Raw genomic sequence first — 18,540 nt, 5'->3', positions numbered from 1 at the left:
GCTTCTCAGCCTGTGCCCAGAACCAGTCTGCTTTTCTGGAGTCTCTAACCCCTTCCCCCCACCACCATGAAGCCCTCTGTCTCCAACCTAAGACCCCCTAAACCCAGGGAATTTCACATTAAGAACTCCACACCTCTCCTTCACCTCGTGGAAACCTGCCACGACTGGCTGCTGGGGGACACTGCGGGGCGGGGGTTCCCATATGAGGGGTGCTGGTGCAGCGAGCACCCGCCCCAGGTGGAGAAAGAGCATTCCGGGGGATGTGGGCAGTGTCTCCACCTGAAAAATCCCAGGGCTGCTAAAGGCGGCACGCCAAGCGCTTGGCACGGTGCCCTTGGGTCAGGGGATGAACGCTTCCAGGGCCCTCGCGTTATGTGGTTGAAAGAGATGAGTGAGTCAGATGCCACCCACACAAATGGGTGGGTGGACGGGCCAAGAACCTAACCGCGGACTCAGAGCAAAGTCCTGGAGAGGAGGTGGGGGGAAAGGTCACCTGCGGCCTGGGGGAGGGGCGAGGGAAGGATGCGAGAAGCAGCGGCACCTGCACCGGATCTGGAAGATATTATTTCCACCTGAGGAGGAAGGGCCGGGGGTGGGGGTGGCCAAGACTTGGAGCCTGGGCTTGCCGCTAGAGCATCCAGGAATCCCGCCGGCAGGAGTGCGGGCCCGGGGTGGGAGGGACCCAAGGAGGCGGGTGGACCCCGCCCGGGCACGAAGGGGACGTTCCAGGTCTACAAGCACGGGAGTGGCGGGGTCAGGGCTGTGCTTGAGAGTCAAGCACGAATCCCCCTAACACCTTAGGCTGGACAAGCAAGTAAGTAAGAAAGGGACGGAGGGGCCTGAGCGGAGACGGCGTTGCTCCCTTGTTTGCTGCAGTGCCAGCAAGAAGCCTTCCAGTCACTCAGTCTCTGCAGTTCTTCCTGAGACAGGCTTTCCGCTGCCACCGAGCGCCTCCTCTTCGCGGGTTTGCCCTGGTTCTCAGCGCACCGTGCCATCCTAGGCGCTAAGGCTCTAAGGAGGGGGAGGAAAGCATCATGAGAGAGAGGCCTGGTTTAGGATTTCACGGCTGCAATACTCTTATGTGGCCACTAGATGGAAGCCAAGAGCAACAGCTCCCGCGGCCTGCCCTGCAGGCTGAGCCTGGGAGGCTGGTCTTTGAGCAGACCCAGGAGGTCACAAGTCCATCGCTCCTGCTGCGACAGGAGACTCAGGTACTTCACCCACACCTTCACCCCCACCTTGTCAGAGACTGACCCTCCACCAGTGAGCGTGTGCGTGCGCGGGTGTGTAGGCCAAGCAGGTGTAGGGGAGGCAAAATTTTATCTTTGCTGTCTTAGGGTTTGGGGCTAAACTAGAGATTTAAAGGGACAGATTAATAGGAGAAAAATTTATATGCTATAAGTTTTATGTGAAACAGGAGCCTTTATAAGGAAATGAAGACCCAAAGTAGCAAAATCTGAATGTTTTTATAGTAGGTGTCAAAAAAGGCAGTTGTGCAAGAGTAACAAAACTGTGAGGAGGCTGAAGGAGGAGAACAATTCTCTTGGCTTCATTTCTTGTCCTTGAAGATAAGAATGTTTCTTATCTTCTGAACGTTTCTTTTCTTCTGGTATTAGGACGTCTTGTATATGCGGTTTTATCTCCTTTTAGGAAGAAAAAGAGGAGGTTAGAGCACTTTTCTTGCATGTGCTGTTTTTACAGAGCATCTTAGCTCAAAACAAGGCTTAGGCCAATGTGGCAGGTTTGGGGGAGGCATAGTCTGCCACCCTTCTTAGGGCCCTGGGATCTGTTGGGGCACCTGGCGGGTACCTCATGTCAGATCTGAATCCAGTGCCCGGAGTCAGTGGCGAGCCTGAGGCCTGCATGTATGTGCTGCTCCTCTCTAGAGCGAAGCTATGTTCTATCTCATGGGAGTGGAATGTACTGTCCTCTCTCTTCCTTTCTCCTCCACACCAGGGACCTGTCAGGAGGCTGTGGTAGCCCCGAGATCCTGTCCCCAGGGCACAGGTGCAAAGGTCCTGCCACCTGGCTCCCTTCCTCCTCATCATCACGGGTCAAAAGTTATCGCTTTGAACATCCACATTCCAAGTGGCCTTTGCTGCCCAGGAGCAGTCCCGGGCAGGGGCGAGTGTGTGTGTGGAGCAGACGCCTGAGTGCATCACCAGAGAGACAGAGAACCAGAGGCTCAGAGACAAAAAGACAGGGGAGGGAGACAAACAGCAAGAGAGCAGAAGCCAGACACACAGAAGGGTCAGGGGACAACACAGACCAAAAAGGAAACAAAAAAGGAGAGGTGGAGCTCACAGAAAAGAAAACAGAAAATGAAGACCAAGAAATGAGGCCTGAACATGTCCCCATTTAAACACCTGCACAGCAGCTCTTTACCAGCAGGGCTTTCACCTGCCTGTTCCAGGCATGTACTTGACTCCTCTGGATTCTGGGAGAGAAGAAAGTGACCACGGTAATTGGACAATCGAGGCCAGGAGGTGACTTACTCAGAGCTCACAGCCCAGCAGAGCAAACATGGAGGCGATCAGGGAGCCATGGTGGGAGCCCCTGGAGCCTTTTGCCTGCTTACTGGGTGGGCTGTGACCGAGTCTCCCCCCAACCCTGCACCATGGAGTACAAAGTACCCCCCACTCCATTCCTGCCCCATCCCCATCTGCTCTCCTTAACTGGCTTTGTTGTCCCAGTCTAACGAGTCAGAGAGAAGAGGAGAACATTATTCATACTGCTTTTGGCAGACTTGTGACAAAAAGCCCTCATTGACAAACACCGTCCAGCAGCAGAGATGTGGCTGGGAACACTATAGGAGGCAACTTCCCATTTTCTGAGAACTCTTATTTCTCTGTCATTGACTCTCAGTTTTTGCAAATTCATGACCCCTCACATATGCTTCATTCCGTCTCCTGTTTGTGTTGATCAAACACGTATAACCACAAATCCAAGCTTTAAAGGAAAGAACTGACCTGAAATAATGATCTAGATATAAATAATGATCTAAATAATGAAATGAAAACCAAGTTTCATAAGTCTGGGTGATAGTTACACGGCTGTTGATCATTTCGTGTATGTTTGAAATTTTCCTAGTGAGCAGTAAGAGTATTTCTTATACTATGCTCACTTTTGTTCTTTGAGATGGTTGCTATTGTCCAAGAGCAGGGAAATGTGTAGTTATGATGGGGGCTTTTGGTTTGAATATTGAACGTGGTTCTTCTAGTGTTACTTTTTGGCTTCTAAGGGCTGCAGGAATCATCATGTCCTGATATGGACACTAAGAGTTCTCTCTCCCCCTGGGAAAAAGGTAGTCTTTCTTTGACCCTTTATCCAAAGAACTTTCTGGATGACAGAAACTACATGTATGGACTGTTGGACAAATCTCTTAACCTGTCTGAGCCACAGTTTCTTCACTGTGTCCACCAAAAGGGTGGAAGTAGGTGATGGTTGATGAGGTGTCTCAGTTAAGGCAGGCGTGAGCAGGAGGAAAGGAAGACAGGTGTGGGGCAAGAAGGTAGGAGGCAGGCCTGTCAGTGCCCCTCAAATCATGTTTGTGATGGATATTTTTAAAATCGCCATCTGGTGCTTACATTTTTCAGTTTTTGTTAGGTGGACAGGTGTGTGTCTGAAAGAGAGCGAGAGACAGAGAGAGGAAGAGGGAAGGAGAGGGAGAAAAAAATTCTTTTTTTTTCCCTCTAAGATTCAAGGAGGCCCAGCACTTTGGCCACAAGCCAGAGTTCAGGGGCCTCAGCAGACACTAAGCTCAGATAAGAGGCTGTTTCCAGGTGATGTGAAGCGCAGGCTTTGGCCCTGGGGGTCGACTGAGCTCTGCCTCACCTTGGCCGGGCTCTCCTGAGGAGAGCTGCTCGGGAAATGAGAGCCCCATGGACATTTCAGAGCCTCTTTTCCTGATGGCTCCGACTCTGCAGATGACACAGCCGGGGGGCCTGTGCTTAGAACCACCGGCCTGTTTATGCTCCATTCCTGCTCGTGTGCTGAGTGAGCATGAAGGAAATCAGGAATGAGAAGGAGAGGCTTCACGTAGAAGGACCTTGGTTTCAGGGCTGAGGCCCAGAAAGAACACAATCCCAAAAAGTCTGTGTTGGTGTCTTTATAGACTGGCCAGGCAGGATTGCTCATCACGGCCACCTCCCACACTGCACAGACACCCCTCTACCCCCCATCCCCCCACCTCCAGGCCCTCGCCCGCCTCTCCAGGTGAGGAGGGATGCAGTGGCTCTTCTGGGGGCGAGGATTGGCTGACAGTGAGTCTCAGGTAGAAATACCGCCACTTTCCTGGCAGAGTGACTGAAGCCACACGTCAAAAACTGGTTCTTTCTGTCCCTAGAAAGCGTGGGCAGGATGAGAGTTGGCCTCTGGCCTTTTGGCCACAGAGACCAGCAGCAGCAGCAGCAGGGGGTTGGGAGTAACAGAGCGTTTCAGTGATCGCCCAGTCAAGCCTCTCAGAGCCAGGTCTGGAACCGAGCAATTTGCCTTCCAGCCTTGGCTTTTCTAAGAACTTTGTGTCCATGAACTGGTTGCACACAAGCGTCCTGTAATGTTTCCCTGAAGAAAGTGCTATTACAGTAATGATCTTTGCACACATCTGTTGTGTTTTAGAGGTTTATGGACATACATGTTTGCTGCTGCTGCTGCCAAGTCACTTCAGTTGTGTCCGATTCTGTGTGACCCCAAAGATGGCAGCCCACCAGGCTCCCCCGTCCCTGGGATTCTCCAGGCAAGAACACTGGAGTGCGTTGCCATTTCCTTCTCCAATGCATGAAAGTGAAAAGTGAAAGGGAAGTCGCTCAGTCGTGTCCGACTCTTAGTGACCCCATGGACTGCAGCCCACCAGGCTCCTCCGTCCATGGGATTTTCCAGGAAAGAGGCTAGTCATGTCTATATACCTGATCATTTAAAATGCTTACACTGACACATTCGTTCAACCAACATGTGTTGAATGCCTACTGTGTGCCACACAGTAGGTTCTAGATTCCGGTAGTACTTTGGGTCAGTGGTGATTATCAGTACTTCCCTCTGAAACTTGTATTTGTCGCTGTATGTGTTTGATCAACATGAAACAGGGAGGAGGACTTAGGAGATGCAGGGTAGTTGCTCTAGTGATCACAAGCTGTCAAAACTTGGGAGTCAATGAGAAGGAAATAATAAAAAGAGTTCTCTGTGGTGAGAAGATTGGAAGTCAGCCTCTTATATATCCAAAGATGTGTGAGATACATTCTTGCTCTTAGGAGGAAACAAACATGCTAAAAAGCAAACAGAACAACAGTGCAGATTGCAGCAAGAGTTATACTAAATCTTGATGCAATCTGAGAGGCAGACACCCAGGTAAGGGAGTCAGGAGAAGGACTTTCTGAGAAAGAAGAATCTAAGCTAGATTGTACAGGATAAGGAGTTGCCAAAACCAGATCAAACAATATATATGACATGTTTCTCCCTCAGATTCCCAAGGATGACAGTCCTCACAGTGTGGGACTCAGGTCACAGGTCCAACTCTCGTTAAACTAGCAAGCTCCTGCCAGGCACCTGGTATGCTTGTTGCTTGATTTGGAATGAATCCTGTGATTCCAATCCCTGCAGGCCCTAGTGTTTTCTTCTGCAGACACCAGATGTCTGCAAGAGGGGCAGAATCAACTGCAGGAAACATAAGCACCTGCTTCTAACTCCACTGAAAACAAACCTGCTGAGCACCCTCCCATCCCACCTCCGTCCATCCAGGTCTTCCTTGTCCTTTCAGACCAAGCACAGATGCCACTTTCAGAAGCCCCTGCTGAGTCCTCCAAGGGGACACAGTCCGTCTCTTTGCTGAAGCCCCAGAAGTACCCTCGCTTCTTCAGTGATGCCTAGCACATCCAGCCTTGAATCGCAGTTTCAGAGAGGTGTCTTAGTCTCAGAACTCAAAGACATGAGGGACAGGGGGAGAAGCCTGGGCCCCAGGAGGTCCCATGCCCAGGATATCTGGGAAGAGAAGGTAGAAGCTTGAATGGGCCCAGAAGAGCAGAGGAGTCAGCCCGGGGTCAGGGTGAGGGTTTGCGGGGGGTCCTCTCCAGCTTCTCTTTTCACCCCTCCCCCCAACACACACACAACTGGCCATTCCAGGCTGTCCTCACTTACCTGAAGTGGATTTGCCAGGTCTTTCTTCCAAGTCACTGCGCAGTGTTCCTAGGTTGGAACACCGCCCCCTCTCCTTGCTCACCACATCCAGCACCTACCCAAGCACTACCTGTTCTTTCAACCCGCCTCAGAGCTTTCTCGTGACGCCCACCCCCACCAGGTGAACTCAGGCCTCCTTTTCCTCCCAGTGGCTTCAGCATCTTTCTGCCTTCAACACTGGCACGCTTCTTGGGTGCTGAGCAGGTTGCAGTCAGAAATGGTTTCTTCTTTATCTCCACGTCCTCAGTACCTGGGGTTCCCTGGTGGCTCAGATGGTAAAGAATCTGCCTGTAATGCAGGAGACCCAGGTTCGATCCCTGGGTTGGGAAGATTCCCTGGGAGGGAATGGCAACCCACTCCAGCATTAATGAAAGGACAAATACATGAGTCTGTATTCTTCCCTGGTCTTCCTTTGGGCCAGAAACCTTACTCATCTTTGTGACCCCATCTCAGCACCCTCCACGCGGTGGCGTCACAGTGAAGGTTTGTGGCTGAATGAATGGATTAAGCTGTTCCCAGTCATGCTTCCACATGCCAGCCCAGTGTGGGAATACTGATTCTTTGAGCTGATTCTTTGAAAATGGACTATAAACATGAAATGTATTTTGAATATTTGTCAGAAGAATCCAACATGGTGCATACTTTACAGTCCTCAGACCCCTAGTAATGCCTCACCCAAGTGTATCTCATGGAAAAGTCCGGCAAAGGTCACGTTAGGAGCACGCCGCAGCACTCCCCATGCCATACAGGTATATTCCCCATCTTCCTGTTCTGCACAGCTGGCTGGACGGCAGGAACGCGTCAAGGCACAGGTGGGCACTCCTGCAGTGACAGACCGCCAGGTCACTCAAATGAGAGAAAGCCTTCAGTTTGCAGTAACCGACTGCTTGTCTCTGTGGCCCTCCTCTCCCTTGTAGCTACGCTTCCTGAGAATCTTATCTCAGGACTCTGGTGTCAGTGTGAACAGGAAAGGGTAGGAGAGAATCCCTACGTGGGATACTAACCTCAAGTTGCCATCTGTTCCCTAACCAAGCTTTCACCAGCTATGCAAATGAGGAGCCTGTGTTTCAGGTGGAAATGCTCCGAAGCCCACCCTTTCCCCTTCTGGCAGAAATGGAGTCTGAAAGAGAGCAGTGTTTGCAGTGAGCAGACGGCTGCCCCACTCTCCCTCTGCTGGTGGTTTCTTTGCCTCCCTCCTCTGGGGAGAGAGGGGCTCAGGACCCACACACCAGCTCCAGTTCTGCCCAGGTCTTGATCGGCGGCTCTCGGGTGGTGCAGAAGGGCCTCGTGGTAGCAGACAGTGTATGCTTGAGAGCTGATGTCGTCCCAGAGTAAAGGCCTGACAAGAGAGGATAGGATTTCAGAGAGACTAGAGAAAGCAGGTTTGCAGCCAGCAGAGAAGTCTTCTATTTGTTTTTCTCAGGCCATCAGAGGGTCTCAACTAGTTAAGATGGTGGGACTTGTGTATGACATTTGGAAAGTGTCACCTATGAGAGAGGAAAGCCCCTCACACTGGAAAGAGGGACCTCACTGGATTTCAGCCCCAGGCCCACCCTGCCCCACCCCACCCCCTGCCAGCTGTCTGATGCCTGTGCCACTGTATGCGGGTGCCCAAGGCCACTGTTTAGTCTGTGGCTCACCCCCTTCTGTCTAAACCCTGTCTGAGTCTAATGTCCATCCTGGGCATGGCTGGGACCAGAGTGTTCATCTCTGTTTTGTGGCAGAAGTAACTGTTATTCCTCCCACCCCTCCACCCCTTCCCCACTTCTTTGCCACCCCAGCTCCTCGCCTCTCTCTGTCTCTCTCTGCAGGCTGGGTGGAACCAGAACGACCCCACGCTGATCAGAAACAAGCAGCTGTGCTCCACATGTCGAGGTGTGAAAATGGTAGGTGAGGGGATGGCAGGTGTGGGCATGGGTGTCCCCAGGGCACAGCACTACGCCTTCCGCACCAAAGCCCAGCAGAGAGACCAGGAGCCTGGCAGGAAGGGCCACAGATGAGCAGCTGCTAGCCTGGGTGCTCCATCACCTTACATGATATACCTCCCCATTTGCAACGAACCACAGATGAACCAAGGCAGGTTGAACCCTAGGGGAAAAGCAGAGTTGAGCTGCTTTGCTTGGCCTCAGGTGACTACCCTACAGAGGTGCCGGAGGTTATGGAGCCTCTTCTCTGCCTTAACATGTCTCCAACACAACACTCAGCATCACAGCCATGACACAAGCAGCTTCATCCTGGGCTTTGTCATACATTCAGTCGTCGCCTCGGTGGTGGAGCTGGGGGGAGAATCTCTGGTACTTCCTGGCTACAGGTGGTTGTTTGTTGCTGGTGGTAGGGAATGGTGGGTCAGGGGAGTTTTAGGAAAGAAAAGGCTATTTAGGGGATGTGGGTGCCTCAAGAACAAAGCTCTGACATCTGAGTTGCTAAAGAAAGAGGTGTATTTCAGGAGGGAGGCTGTACGTGTTGGAGTTAAGACTTGGGTCAGTGTAAGAAGCAAGGTTAGGGGCCTTCTGAGAAAGCATCGGGCTTAGATTGAAGGTTGACTTAGTTGAATGGTTAGGTTTGGGTTTGGGAAGCATCTCTTTAATTCTGATCCTCTTTGACTCAGGGAGGAAGGTGAGGCTAGTTGTGCAGAAACAGGAAAGGGGAGAGGAATAGAAGACAAACAGGAGGCACGAGCGAGGCCCCTTTGATGAGTTCACAGTGAAAATGCTTCCAACGAGCAAGTGTTTCGCTGGGTTTGTGAGTTTGTCATGTGGGATTTGGAAATGTCACTGAAGCTACCAACAAAGGTGTACCCGGATGTTACAACATCCATTCATGTTCTGCATAATTAGGATCACAGTGTTCAGTATCAGCTTTGGCTGGGGTCTGGGAAACTGGGATTGGAATTTCTCCTGGTCTTATTTCTGGAATCACTTGTGTCTACGTTTAGAAGGCTCTGACCCCAGGCCTAAGCAGGCCCTGGCCAGTTGGCTCCCTGGGGACCTCAGCAGCTGTTCTCTCTCTCAAGACCTCTTTTCTAACCTTTGCTTTTGCCCAAACCAGCCCAAGTGGAAGCACACAGCAGGGTTTTATCATTCGTCGGAATGCCCAAAGGAAGCGCCTCAGATGCAAAAGTGCCCAAGGGCCCTTCCCTATTGCTGTCAGAACCGGGCCTCGCAGAGCCTAGGGGAAATGAAAAGAGGTTAGAAAATAAGTGCGAAATACTCTTGGCTCACTGTGTGCAGTAGCAGCTCCGCTTCCTTCTTGGCGGGGACTGGGGTGGGGACTGCTTTGTCACTGAGACCCCTCCATTCATGGGGTGGAGCGGAGATGCTGGGAAGGTATCAAAAGACTCCTAGGAAATTCCCTGGTGGGCCAGTGGCTGACACTGTGCTTCCAGGAGGCGTGGGTTCAATCCCTGGTCAGGGAGCTGAGATCCTGCATGCCATGGGGAACGGCCAAAAAAGGTGATTCATAAAAATAGAGGGCACTTCCTCAACTTGGTGTGGGGTGTCTACCAAAAACCCACAGCTAACATCAAACTTAATGAGGAAAGACTGGGTGTTTTCCCCTGAGACCAGGGACAGACCTGGATATGTACTGTTGCCTCTTCTGTTCACCATTTAGTGTTCGTTCTAGTCAGGAAAATTAAGGCAAGAAAAAGAAACTGAAATTAGAATAAAAGAAATTAAAACTATGGAAACATAAAACCATATTTCAAATGATGTGATTTTATATATAGAAAACCCTATATATATTTCTATATATAAAACCCTTTTTATATATAGAAATTTTATATATAGGGATCCACAAAACATTTACTAGAGCTAATAAATGAGTACAGCAAAGTTATGGGACACAAGATCTATGTACAAAAAATAATTTTATTTCTATGTATTAGCAATGAACAATCCAAAAATGAAATAAAGAGAACTATTCCAATTATAATAGTGGCAAAAAATTAAAATAGGAATAAATTCAATAAAAGAAAGGAGAAAATGATATATGAATGACTCACTAAATGCAACTTGAGTTTGCTAAGATGGTATGTTATTTCTATAACTTAGAGTGCAGTTTTGGGCATTGTTACACATGTGACTTTCTTCCATAGGTGCAACCAAAAACTCTGATAATCCCAGATGATCGGAAACTATCCTTTGCAAATATTATGAATCATAGGTAAGTTAAAGATTTAAATCAGGACACAGATTTATATCTGGTTATATTCATTTGGGGACATAGGATAGTGGGTTGAGTAATATAATAAGTAAAATGTTTGGGGAATGCTTAAGCGATGAGTTTCTTGAGTGGTTTCATTTTCTGGTTAAACTATTAATACACAGTTAGACCAAAAAAATAGTTGTTTTTACCTTTTCCCTAAACAGCTATTGAAACTAATGTACAAACTATAATTTTTCTTTCTACCTTCATAAGACCTGTACAAGGCATAGAATAGATTTGTTTGATGACTTAGAGCTAAACACAAATTTTCCATGTAGATGACATATCTAATCCGTAAGATATGGGAGATTACACATTACTTCTCTTGGCCTGGGACAGCCTCTGATACACTGCAGTGACTAAAATTACTGTTAACCATTCCTTTTGTTGTCATTTGCTGCTTTCTTACCAAGATCAAATATATCAGAAATAAAGTCCAGTCAAAGTTTGATTAGTTGGATTTTGGGGTTTTTTTCCTGCATGTTACTACCAGACAGGGAAGAAGAATTCAGTTTTCATTTTATTAAAAAACTCAAAACATGGAGTCACCCTGGATAAGGAACCAAGATAGGTGGACTTGCCTTGCAGTAGATGGTTGAAATGTAAGCCTACACTGACCTTTACATATGACTAAGCCAAAAAGTTATATGTGATCTAATGACAATCATTAACTTGTTTCCTCTACAGAGAGCAATAATGTTGGAAAATACATAGGCCCTTTTGTAACCTAGGATGGACAGTAGTAGATATTATATTTCTCTGTATGAGTTCAGGGACATTTATACAAACTAAGATGCGGACTCAGACGCATCAAAACCACGTCCTGGCCCGAGTAGACATGGTGGTGGAGGAAATGGGCATTTGAATGTGACAGGCTCCAGCACTAACATTACCTACACCAACTCTATACTTAATAAGTGCTCTTAGATCACGATAAATGTAACTCATAAATATTCTTTACAGACTTTAAATGGAAAATTGAACTATTTAAACTCGGGAATTTCTGAGCTAAAGTTCATTCTTCTATGAAAGAGAGTTTTGAAAAGTTTTGACCCAATTTATTTATCTTGTATATTTGGTACTTTAAAGAAAGTCTCAAGTCGTGAGTCATTAATTTTTTTAAAAACCAAGCTCTTCTTCCTTTAAAGCTTAGAGTGAAGGCTGAACCAATCCTAAAATCATGTCAATCCCAGTATTATTAGATTGGTCATTTTTAGTTTTTATTTTTTAGTAAAATGAAAGAAAACATCCTACTCTGAGATTTAGCTTGTGTGACTATAACGTAAGATCCTGGTTCTGTTTGTAGCTTATAATTTCTCTCCTTACAGTCTCTAAATATCACTACGCATATAGGCTGATGAAATTGTCTTCATTGAAATACTTTTTAAGAGACTTTAATTATAGTCATTGTGGGAATCAAATGATGTTTGTTGATTGGAAGGAATGAAGGAAAGAGGAAAAGGAGAAAGGAAAAGACAGAGGAAATAAGTATGAGCAGATAGATATATATTTGTTGTATTATAGTGTAGACAGTTCTTAAACTATTGTCTTACAAATACCACCTTCTTGTTTGCCAAAAATGGGCAATTAAAGGTATTTTTCTTTTTCTTAGTCCCAGTGAATCCTCCAATGGCAATTTAATAAAATTAACTGGATGGATTGACCATATTTTTAGTAGCAAAGTTAAAATAATCTTGGAAAAATCTTTGTTGAAATAGATACCAAGAAATGAATGTAGAGATGTAGCTTGCTCATCCAAGTTTACAGATTGGTCAATCTTTAGAAAAAAAACAACTTAAAATAATGTAGAAATGGTTTGGGGCTTCCCCGATGGGTCAGTGGGTAAAGAATCTGCCTGCTAATGCAGGAGATGCCAGAGACATGGGTTCGATCCATGGGTCAGGAAGATCACCTGGAGAAGCAAATGGGAACCCACTCCAGTATTCTGCCTGGAAAATTCCATGGACAGAGGAGCCTGGAGTCTACCATCCATGCAGTTGCAAAGAGTTGGACATGACTGAGCAATTGAGCACCTTTTGGTTGAGAGTCACTTCCAATCTTAGCTTCCGGAAAAAATAGACAGTGGTCAAGACATTTTCTCCAAAATTGGAGGATTGTGATAAAAATATGCTCAATTTCGCACTTGAAAGGTAGATTGGAAGTGTTGTTTACATTTTTCTTGAGAACTGGAGGATTCTCTCCTTAATCCCTTCTATTTTCAGACTATACATGTTCTGACAGTGAAATAAAATAGTATTTTAAATGCAGCTTTTATCAAACTCCATGAAAATATCACTTAAGTAAAAAGAGCTTCTGAAGTAGTGGTCTTTGACCAGTCATCTCACACTGCAGCCAAGTGATCTGAATACCAAGTTAGCAGGTGCTGGGTTCGAGAGCCCATCTGTGTTTTAAAATTTATAAAGACACATTCCTTTCTGCCAAGCCCTAGCCAAATCGCTAATGTGTATTCTTGCTTCTTCCCATCAGAATGATGAGTCTCCATCAGCCAAAAGCCCAGACTGTACCCAAACGTTCTCGTGATGACATCCTAACAGGTTTGCCTTCTTTTGGAGTACTTGTAGGGAGACACATACCACCCTCATGGTAATAGAATGAAAAGTTTACTGCCTAAGATAATTTCTGAATTTTTTGAACAAATTCCCATTCTCCATCCCTTCTCTTTCACGTTCTGCTTATTGACCTGTTTCGGTGGGTCCACACCCCTCCCTTCACTCCAGCCCTCCCTGTCCCCTCTTCAGCCCTCACTTGGCCTTATCCATGGTGTGTTCCTTCCCAGGTCCTCTCCATGCCACATCACTCTGCCCCATTTAAAGAGCCCCATAATCCACTTGCTGAAGAATGTCTATAGATAATTCCCTTCTCAGGCAGTCCTAATAGCCCCAATTAAGGGGAGAAAGGATGTATGTCTCCACACTGCTGGAATGGCCTTCCCAAGCCCTGAACCCTCCCTCCCACAGGCTCCTTGGAGCACCTGCCTTCTCCTGGCAGCTGCCCAGTGCTATTCTTACATTCACTCGCTGGTAATAGAATAAAAGGATAGCAACTCTATCTCTGGCTTCAGCATTGACATAAATCTTATCTTTTAGAGAAACCAATACAGGGCTGGTGGAGGAGGGGTGGGTCATTCTTTGGAGTGATGTAATTTAAGGGTTTGATGCAGCAGAGGCTGTCACTTTATGTCCGTATTTTCATCTGTTTCCAGATTAACTGAAGCCACTTTCAGTTTTTCTTTTGATACACATAGAAAGGAAAATCAAGAGCACTTTCTTTACTTCATACTAATGGGAAAGTCTAAGCTCTGTCCTGGGAGGTTGCAGGGGAGTTAGAGCCAGAATTGAACTGAGAAGACATCAGAAAGGAAATTTGAGGACAGAAAGGGTATCTTGAAGCAGTGTCAAAAGGGAGGATCAGAGACTTAGTGGACAGCTGAGGTTAGGAGATTTCCACTCTAGTGGATCTCCAATTCCTTCTTATGTATACAGAAATATTGGCCTCTCTACTGCCTGTCATTTAGCCAAAGTGGACTGAAGATCCAAGAGTTAAGTGCGTCCTTCATGAAAGCTCCCCCATCTGCCTGCAACCACCTCATTCTCTTGAAGCCTAGGGAACGCTGGGCGAATGAACCCATGTGAGGCTGGTTTCAGGGTTCTCTCTTATCAGCCGCACATTCATTCTGAGTTTCCCTTAAGCCTGGATTTTTTTCAGGTCTGCCTCACAAAGGACGAAACCTACGTGTGCACACGTACTCGCACATAATTACATGCCCTTCCCTAAGCAAAAATGTTTATTTTCTGATTTTACAGCACAATGTGATAAGATGCTTCTCATGAATTTATTAACCCTGAGGATATATTTTCAACTACCAACATAAGAGCTAGACTCAATGAATGTAGATTATATTAAGTTCTCAATAGACATTGTTCTTGCCCATAGTTTTCATCCAAGAACCACAGTCTTGGAGGTAGGACTTCAGGGAGTGCTTTTAGAGCTGAGGCTTGATAGATTGGTAGTTGATTCCAGTCGTGACCCTTCTGAGCTGAGCTTTGCTCTTGTGTATGCTTTCTGAGGTTAAAAAAAAGGTGCCTAGGAACAGAGAGACCTGGGTTTAGATCCTAGCCTTGCTAGACAGGTTTAGCTATCTTGTTGAAACTCTTTGGGTCTCTATGTTCCCACCTTTAAAACCAGAGAAGCATTTTGCCCACTCCCACCCCTGAGAGCCAGACACTCAGTACCAGCAGCCTTCACTTTTGATCGACCCAGAAAAGCTGCTGACACTGCCCCAGCCCCCGCTGGCTTATACAGCTTAGACGTGTCCCTACGTTGCATAGCCTGTGGACATGCTGCAAATACCAAATGGCTGAGTCATCCAGCAAACATCACTGCCAGTGACTGCCCAACTCATTTTGTTGATCACGACAGTAATCCCTGGTGTTCTTCTGGATTCAGCTAAATTTCATAGATCCTCAATAATTCCTAGTGAGAACTAAGTAAATGGAAAGAGCCTATCTCTATTAAGTGATGGGGTTTCTTCATCTTGACTCTGGCCTTGAGTCCAGAATTCCATAACGCTCACAAGCTCTTGTCCATGAACATAGGTACAGCTGCTAACCACCTGGCTTAAGTCTACCACCTGGCCTGGTCTACCATTCCACCGGGGCTAAGACGTGACATGAAGTGTTAGGATTAAGGAGATCTGGCTTCTGATCTTTAGTTCATCATGACCCTGTACCTCGGTTTCCTCTTCATTACAGTAATAACACTGAACTGGTTTGTGATCTTCTGACATCTCTTAGCTCTCATTCACCTGGACCATGGAGCTTTTCCAGAGAATTCAGGACACCAGCTCCCTTAGTCATTCCGTGACTTCCGATGAGAATATGCTATTTTAGACACTGATGTACTCTCCTTCACAATGAGTAGTCACAAAAATGAATAAACCAACCATCTGTAAATAAACTGATAACCAAAGAAAAGGTCAGGACGGTAAGAGTTTTATGCTATGCTATGCTATGCTAAGTCACTTCAGTCGTGTCCGACTCTGTGCGACCCCATAGACGGAGCCAGAGTTTTAAGGAGCCCTAAAATAAATTATTTCATAAAATGAAGGTTCCTTTTGAAATACAAGTGTATTTGCCCTACTGTTGGCTTTTGTAAGATCACATTTGTTTGTTTGAAGAGCAGAACCACACGTGTGTCCCTGAAAAGTCTTCTGAGGATTGTATCCTCTTTTCCCTTTAACTCATGTTACAATTCCAGTCGCACATTATCTTCATTTATAATTTAATTGGCAGTCTCTCTGAATATTTGAGTTTTGTTTCTAAACACTCTTTTCTGGCCTCTTTGACCAAGATATGTAAAAGCTTAAGTGTGGTGGGGTAAGATGGTTCTGTTAGAGAAGGTTTTCATGTGAATCTTGAAGCTGTTTTATAAGGTTGAGAAGTCTTTGGTGACACCAGTTATTTTGAGTGTATTTTAAAAATAGAATCTAAGGAGCCCTCTCCTTCCTTCTTGCTCTGTTCTCCAGAGAACGTTCACTACAGACTGCCCATTCTGGGCCCCAGGACAGCTGTCTTCCACAGACTTCTGTCAGATGCCTATGAAACCCTGCAGGAGACACAACTCTCTTCCCTGCCCAGTGAGCAAAGCAGTGAGTCAGTGAGTGGTGGGCACTCATCACCTTCCAGATGCTGAGAGAGAAAGCCACCTCACCCAGTGAGTTTCTGACACTAGTGCCTTCACATCACTTCCTCTTAGTATGAACAAGATGACTCAATTTTGCCTTCCTAACCATTGTTAAAGTTCTAGCTCTTACCAGTATCTTCTCATTTCTCCTAAAGATAAAATAGTTTAATGGACATGATTATAAACATGTGATGATTAAAATGGAACATTTTGAGTGTCATTTTTTTTTTTTTTTTGAGTGTCATTTATTTTATTTTGCTAAAGAGTTTCTATAATAGACAATAGTTTTCTGTTTCTAAGACATGGATTTTCTGTGAAAATCAATTCTTCTTTCAGGACAGAAGGCCAGAGATGGTTCCAGGAGGTCAGCATAGTAAGAATAAAAGAGAGAAATGGTGGTCACCCTTCTGTCCTTATCTCAGTTAGTTAACTCAGATGACAGAGGTTGCTGTATTGCGGTAACTGGTAAGTGGTAGGTGAAGGTTGTGTGTTCATGTCACGTTAGCTCATAGCTACCCAGGGCTTCCCTGGTGGCTCAGATGGTAAAGAATGTGCCTGCAGTGTGAGAGACCAGTGTTCAATCCCTGGGTCAGGAAGATCCCCTGGAAAAAGGAATGGCTACCCACTCCAGTATTCTTGCCTGGAGAATTCCATGGACAGAGGAGCCGGGTAGGCTGAGTCCATGGAATCACAAAGAGCTGGACATAGGTGAGCGACTAACACTTTCACTTTTTTCACTTTTACTCTTGAGGACAGAAAAAGTATTTGTCTTGCCTTCCTCATGTAACCTCCATTAGTGTCTGGAATGTAACGGATGTTCTTCTCATCTGTGTTCAATCAAATTCAAATCAAATGCTTCTATTCTGTATTTTGGTTACTTTGGTTTGAGGATGTATATCCAGCTCTGTCACAGTCTGTGTGTGTGAGACAAAGGAAAATTCTAGGCTTGTAATATTATATTTGTGGGCATATATGCTCCATGCCCAGCTTCAGGAAGGCTCATGTAAAAAAAGATCCCTTCCATTACTTAGGAGGCAGTGGCCTTATGGAATCCCAAGATCCTGTCTAAATGGGCACTGGGCCAACCTGTGGGAATGAACCTCTGTGCTGTGTTTGAAGAATGTAATTCAGAAGTCTCTAACAGATAGCCTGGTGACCAAACTGACCTCATTTCTTGCACATGCGTGCATGCACAGACACACAAACCCCCAAGCCGGAAAAGCTTTCTTGATTACCCTATATTCCTGGTAGGCTATGGATTCTTGGTTTCAGTTCATTTAGAGTTCAAGAATTCCAAAAATAGAATGCAATTCCTTTCAAATGAAGGCTGTGTGCATGAATTGTGATCCCATTTCAGATAGTTGTCGAAGGACAGATGAAAATGTTTCCTTATCTTTTTTCTTTGCAAATTAACATATCCAGTAAAAGGATCTGGGGCACACATTCCCATATGTTAGAGGAGGGTGCATGCCTGCAGCACAGTTATTTAGAGCTTTTGAGGTAATCTGAATATTATCTACTTAAATAGAATACTTCCTAAATCTCCTTAGGAAATCTTCACCTAGAATCCTTGGGTGTTCCCCAGATCTCATTGAAAAGAATAACATGGTGGTATTTTGTTAGCGTTCTAGCATGGTGACTGACAATCATGGTCTATGTTGTGGTTCTTACAATTTTTGATCTTAGGAACATTTTGCACTCCCAAATGTTGAGTGGGTTATATTCATTGACCGTTACTGTGTTCTAAGTTAAGATGGAGAAATTTCAAATCACAACAGTACACAAGTAGACCTTCCAATTTCTGTCAGAGTGATAACATTGTCACATGTCAGGCAGCCTCTGGAAAACTCCGCTGTACTTCTAGGAGACAAGAAAAGAAAGGCAAGTAACATCTCAGTGTCATTATGAAAACAATTTTGACCTCAAAGAAATCCCAAAAAAGGATTTCAGAGACTCCAAGGGTCCCAAGACCATGCTTTGAGAACTAGTAATGTACAGGGTGTATGTACCCTTGCATCTTCAGCCTTCCGGGAAAAGGAATGCTAAGGTGCTTTCACTTATCTACCTGAGAAGTCTGGTCCCTTGGGAGAGATTAGAGAGAAGGCAACAAAGTTTCAAAGAGAAGAGAAGGTTTGCGAAGTTTGGAGATACTAACTTTTTGAACATCCTTTACCTCTATTTGAACATCTTTTAACTCTCTTTCCTCACATCATCTGTTTACCAACCTTAACTTGGTTTCTCAAATAGTGTCCTGGTAAGAAGAGGATGGGTTGACCAGTTGGCATAAGAACTCAAGTTCCCTTTGAACTCTCATTTTTCTATATGAATGCTTGTTAGCTTATGTGCTTTTGGTTACGATGAAATCATTTCTCAGAATCTGAGGTCCAAGCCTTGACCCAAGGTGGCCTGAGCCCACTGGTGATGTCCCATCAGCAGCTTTGTTGAACAATTAGCCAGCTGGTG

At 45.9% G+C, this 18,540-nt stretch overlaps 1 protein-coding gene across 9 annotated transcripts in view; it reads left to right on the top strand.

Moving 5' to 3' along the window:
• Nucleotides 1–496: 496 nt before the first annotated feature.
• The window catches only part of C16H1orf105 (chromosome 16 C1orf105 homolog), an 82,196-nt gene continuing 64,152 nt past the window's right edge, over nucleotides 497–18,540 (top strand). For 2 of the 9 annotated variants that reach the window (XM_086344662.1, XM_086344663.1), the window contains exons 1-4: nucleotides 501–1,211; nucleotides 7,980–8,054; nucleotides 10,265–10,332; nucleotides 12,862–12,929. In XM_086344662.1, the coding sequence (XP_086200788.1) occupies nucleotides 1,035–1,211; nucleotides 7,980–8,054; nucleotides 10,265–10,332; nucleotides 12,862–12,929 (388 nt within the window). In that variant the 5' untranslated portion in view covers nucleotides 501–1,034. Of the gene's footprint in view, nucleotides 1,212–7,979; nucleotides 8,055–10,264; nucleotides 10,333–12,861; nucleotides 12,930–15,919; nucleotides 16,298–18,540 lie in introns of those variants that run through there. The other 7 variants (XM_086344667.1, XM_086344668.1, XM_086344661.1 and 4 more) reach the window with 6 other exon arrangements.

This window comes from Bos grunniens, chromosome 16, assembly GCF_055505025.1.
Source record: "Bos grunniens cultivar Pamir isolate PY7600 chromosome 16, Bosgru_T2T1.0, whole genome shotgun sequence".
In the NCBI taxonomy this organism is placed as follows: domain Eukaryota; kingdom Metazoa; phylum Chordata; class Mammalia; order Artiodactyla; family Bovidae; genus Bos; species Bos grunniens.
Note: the sequence above shows the minus strand (reverse complement) of the source record. Positions and strands in the feature narration are given on the sequence as shown.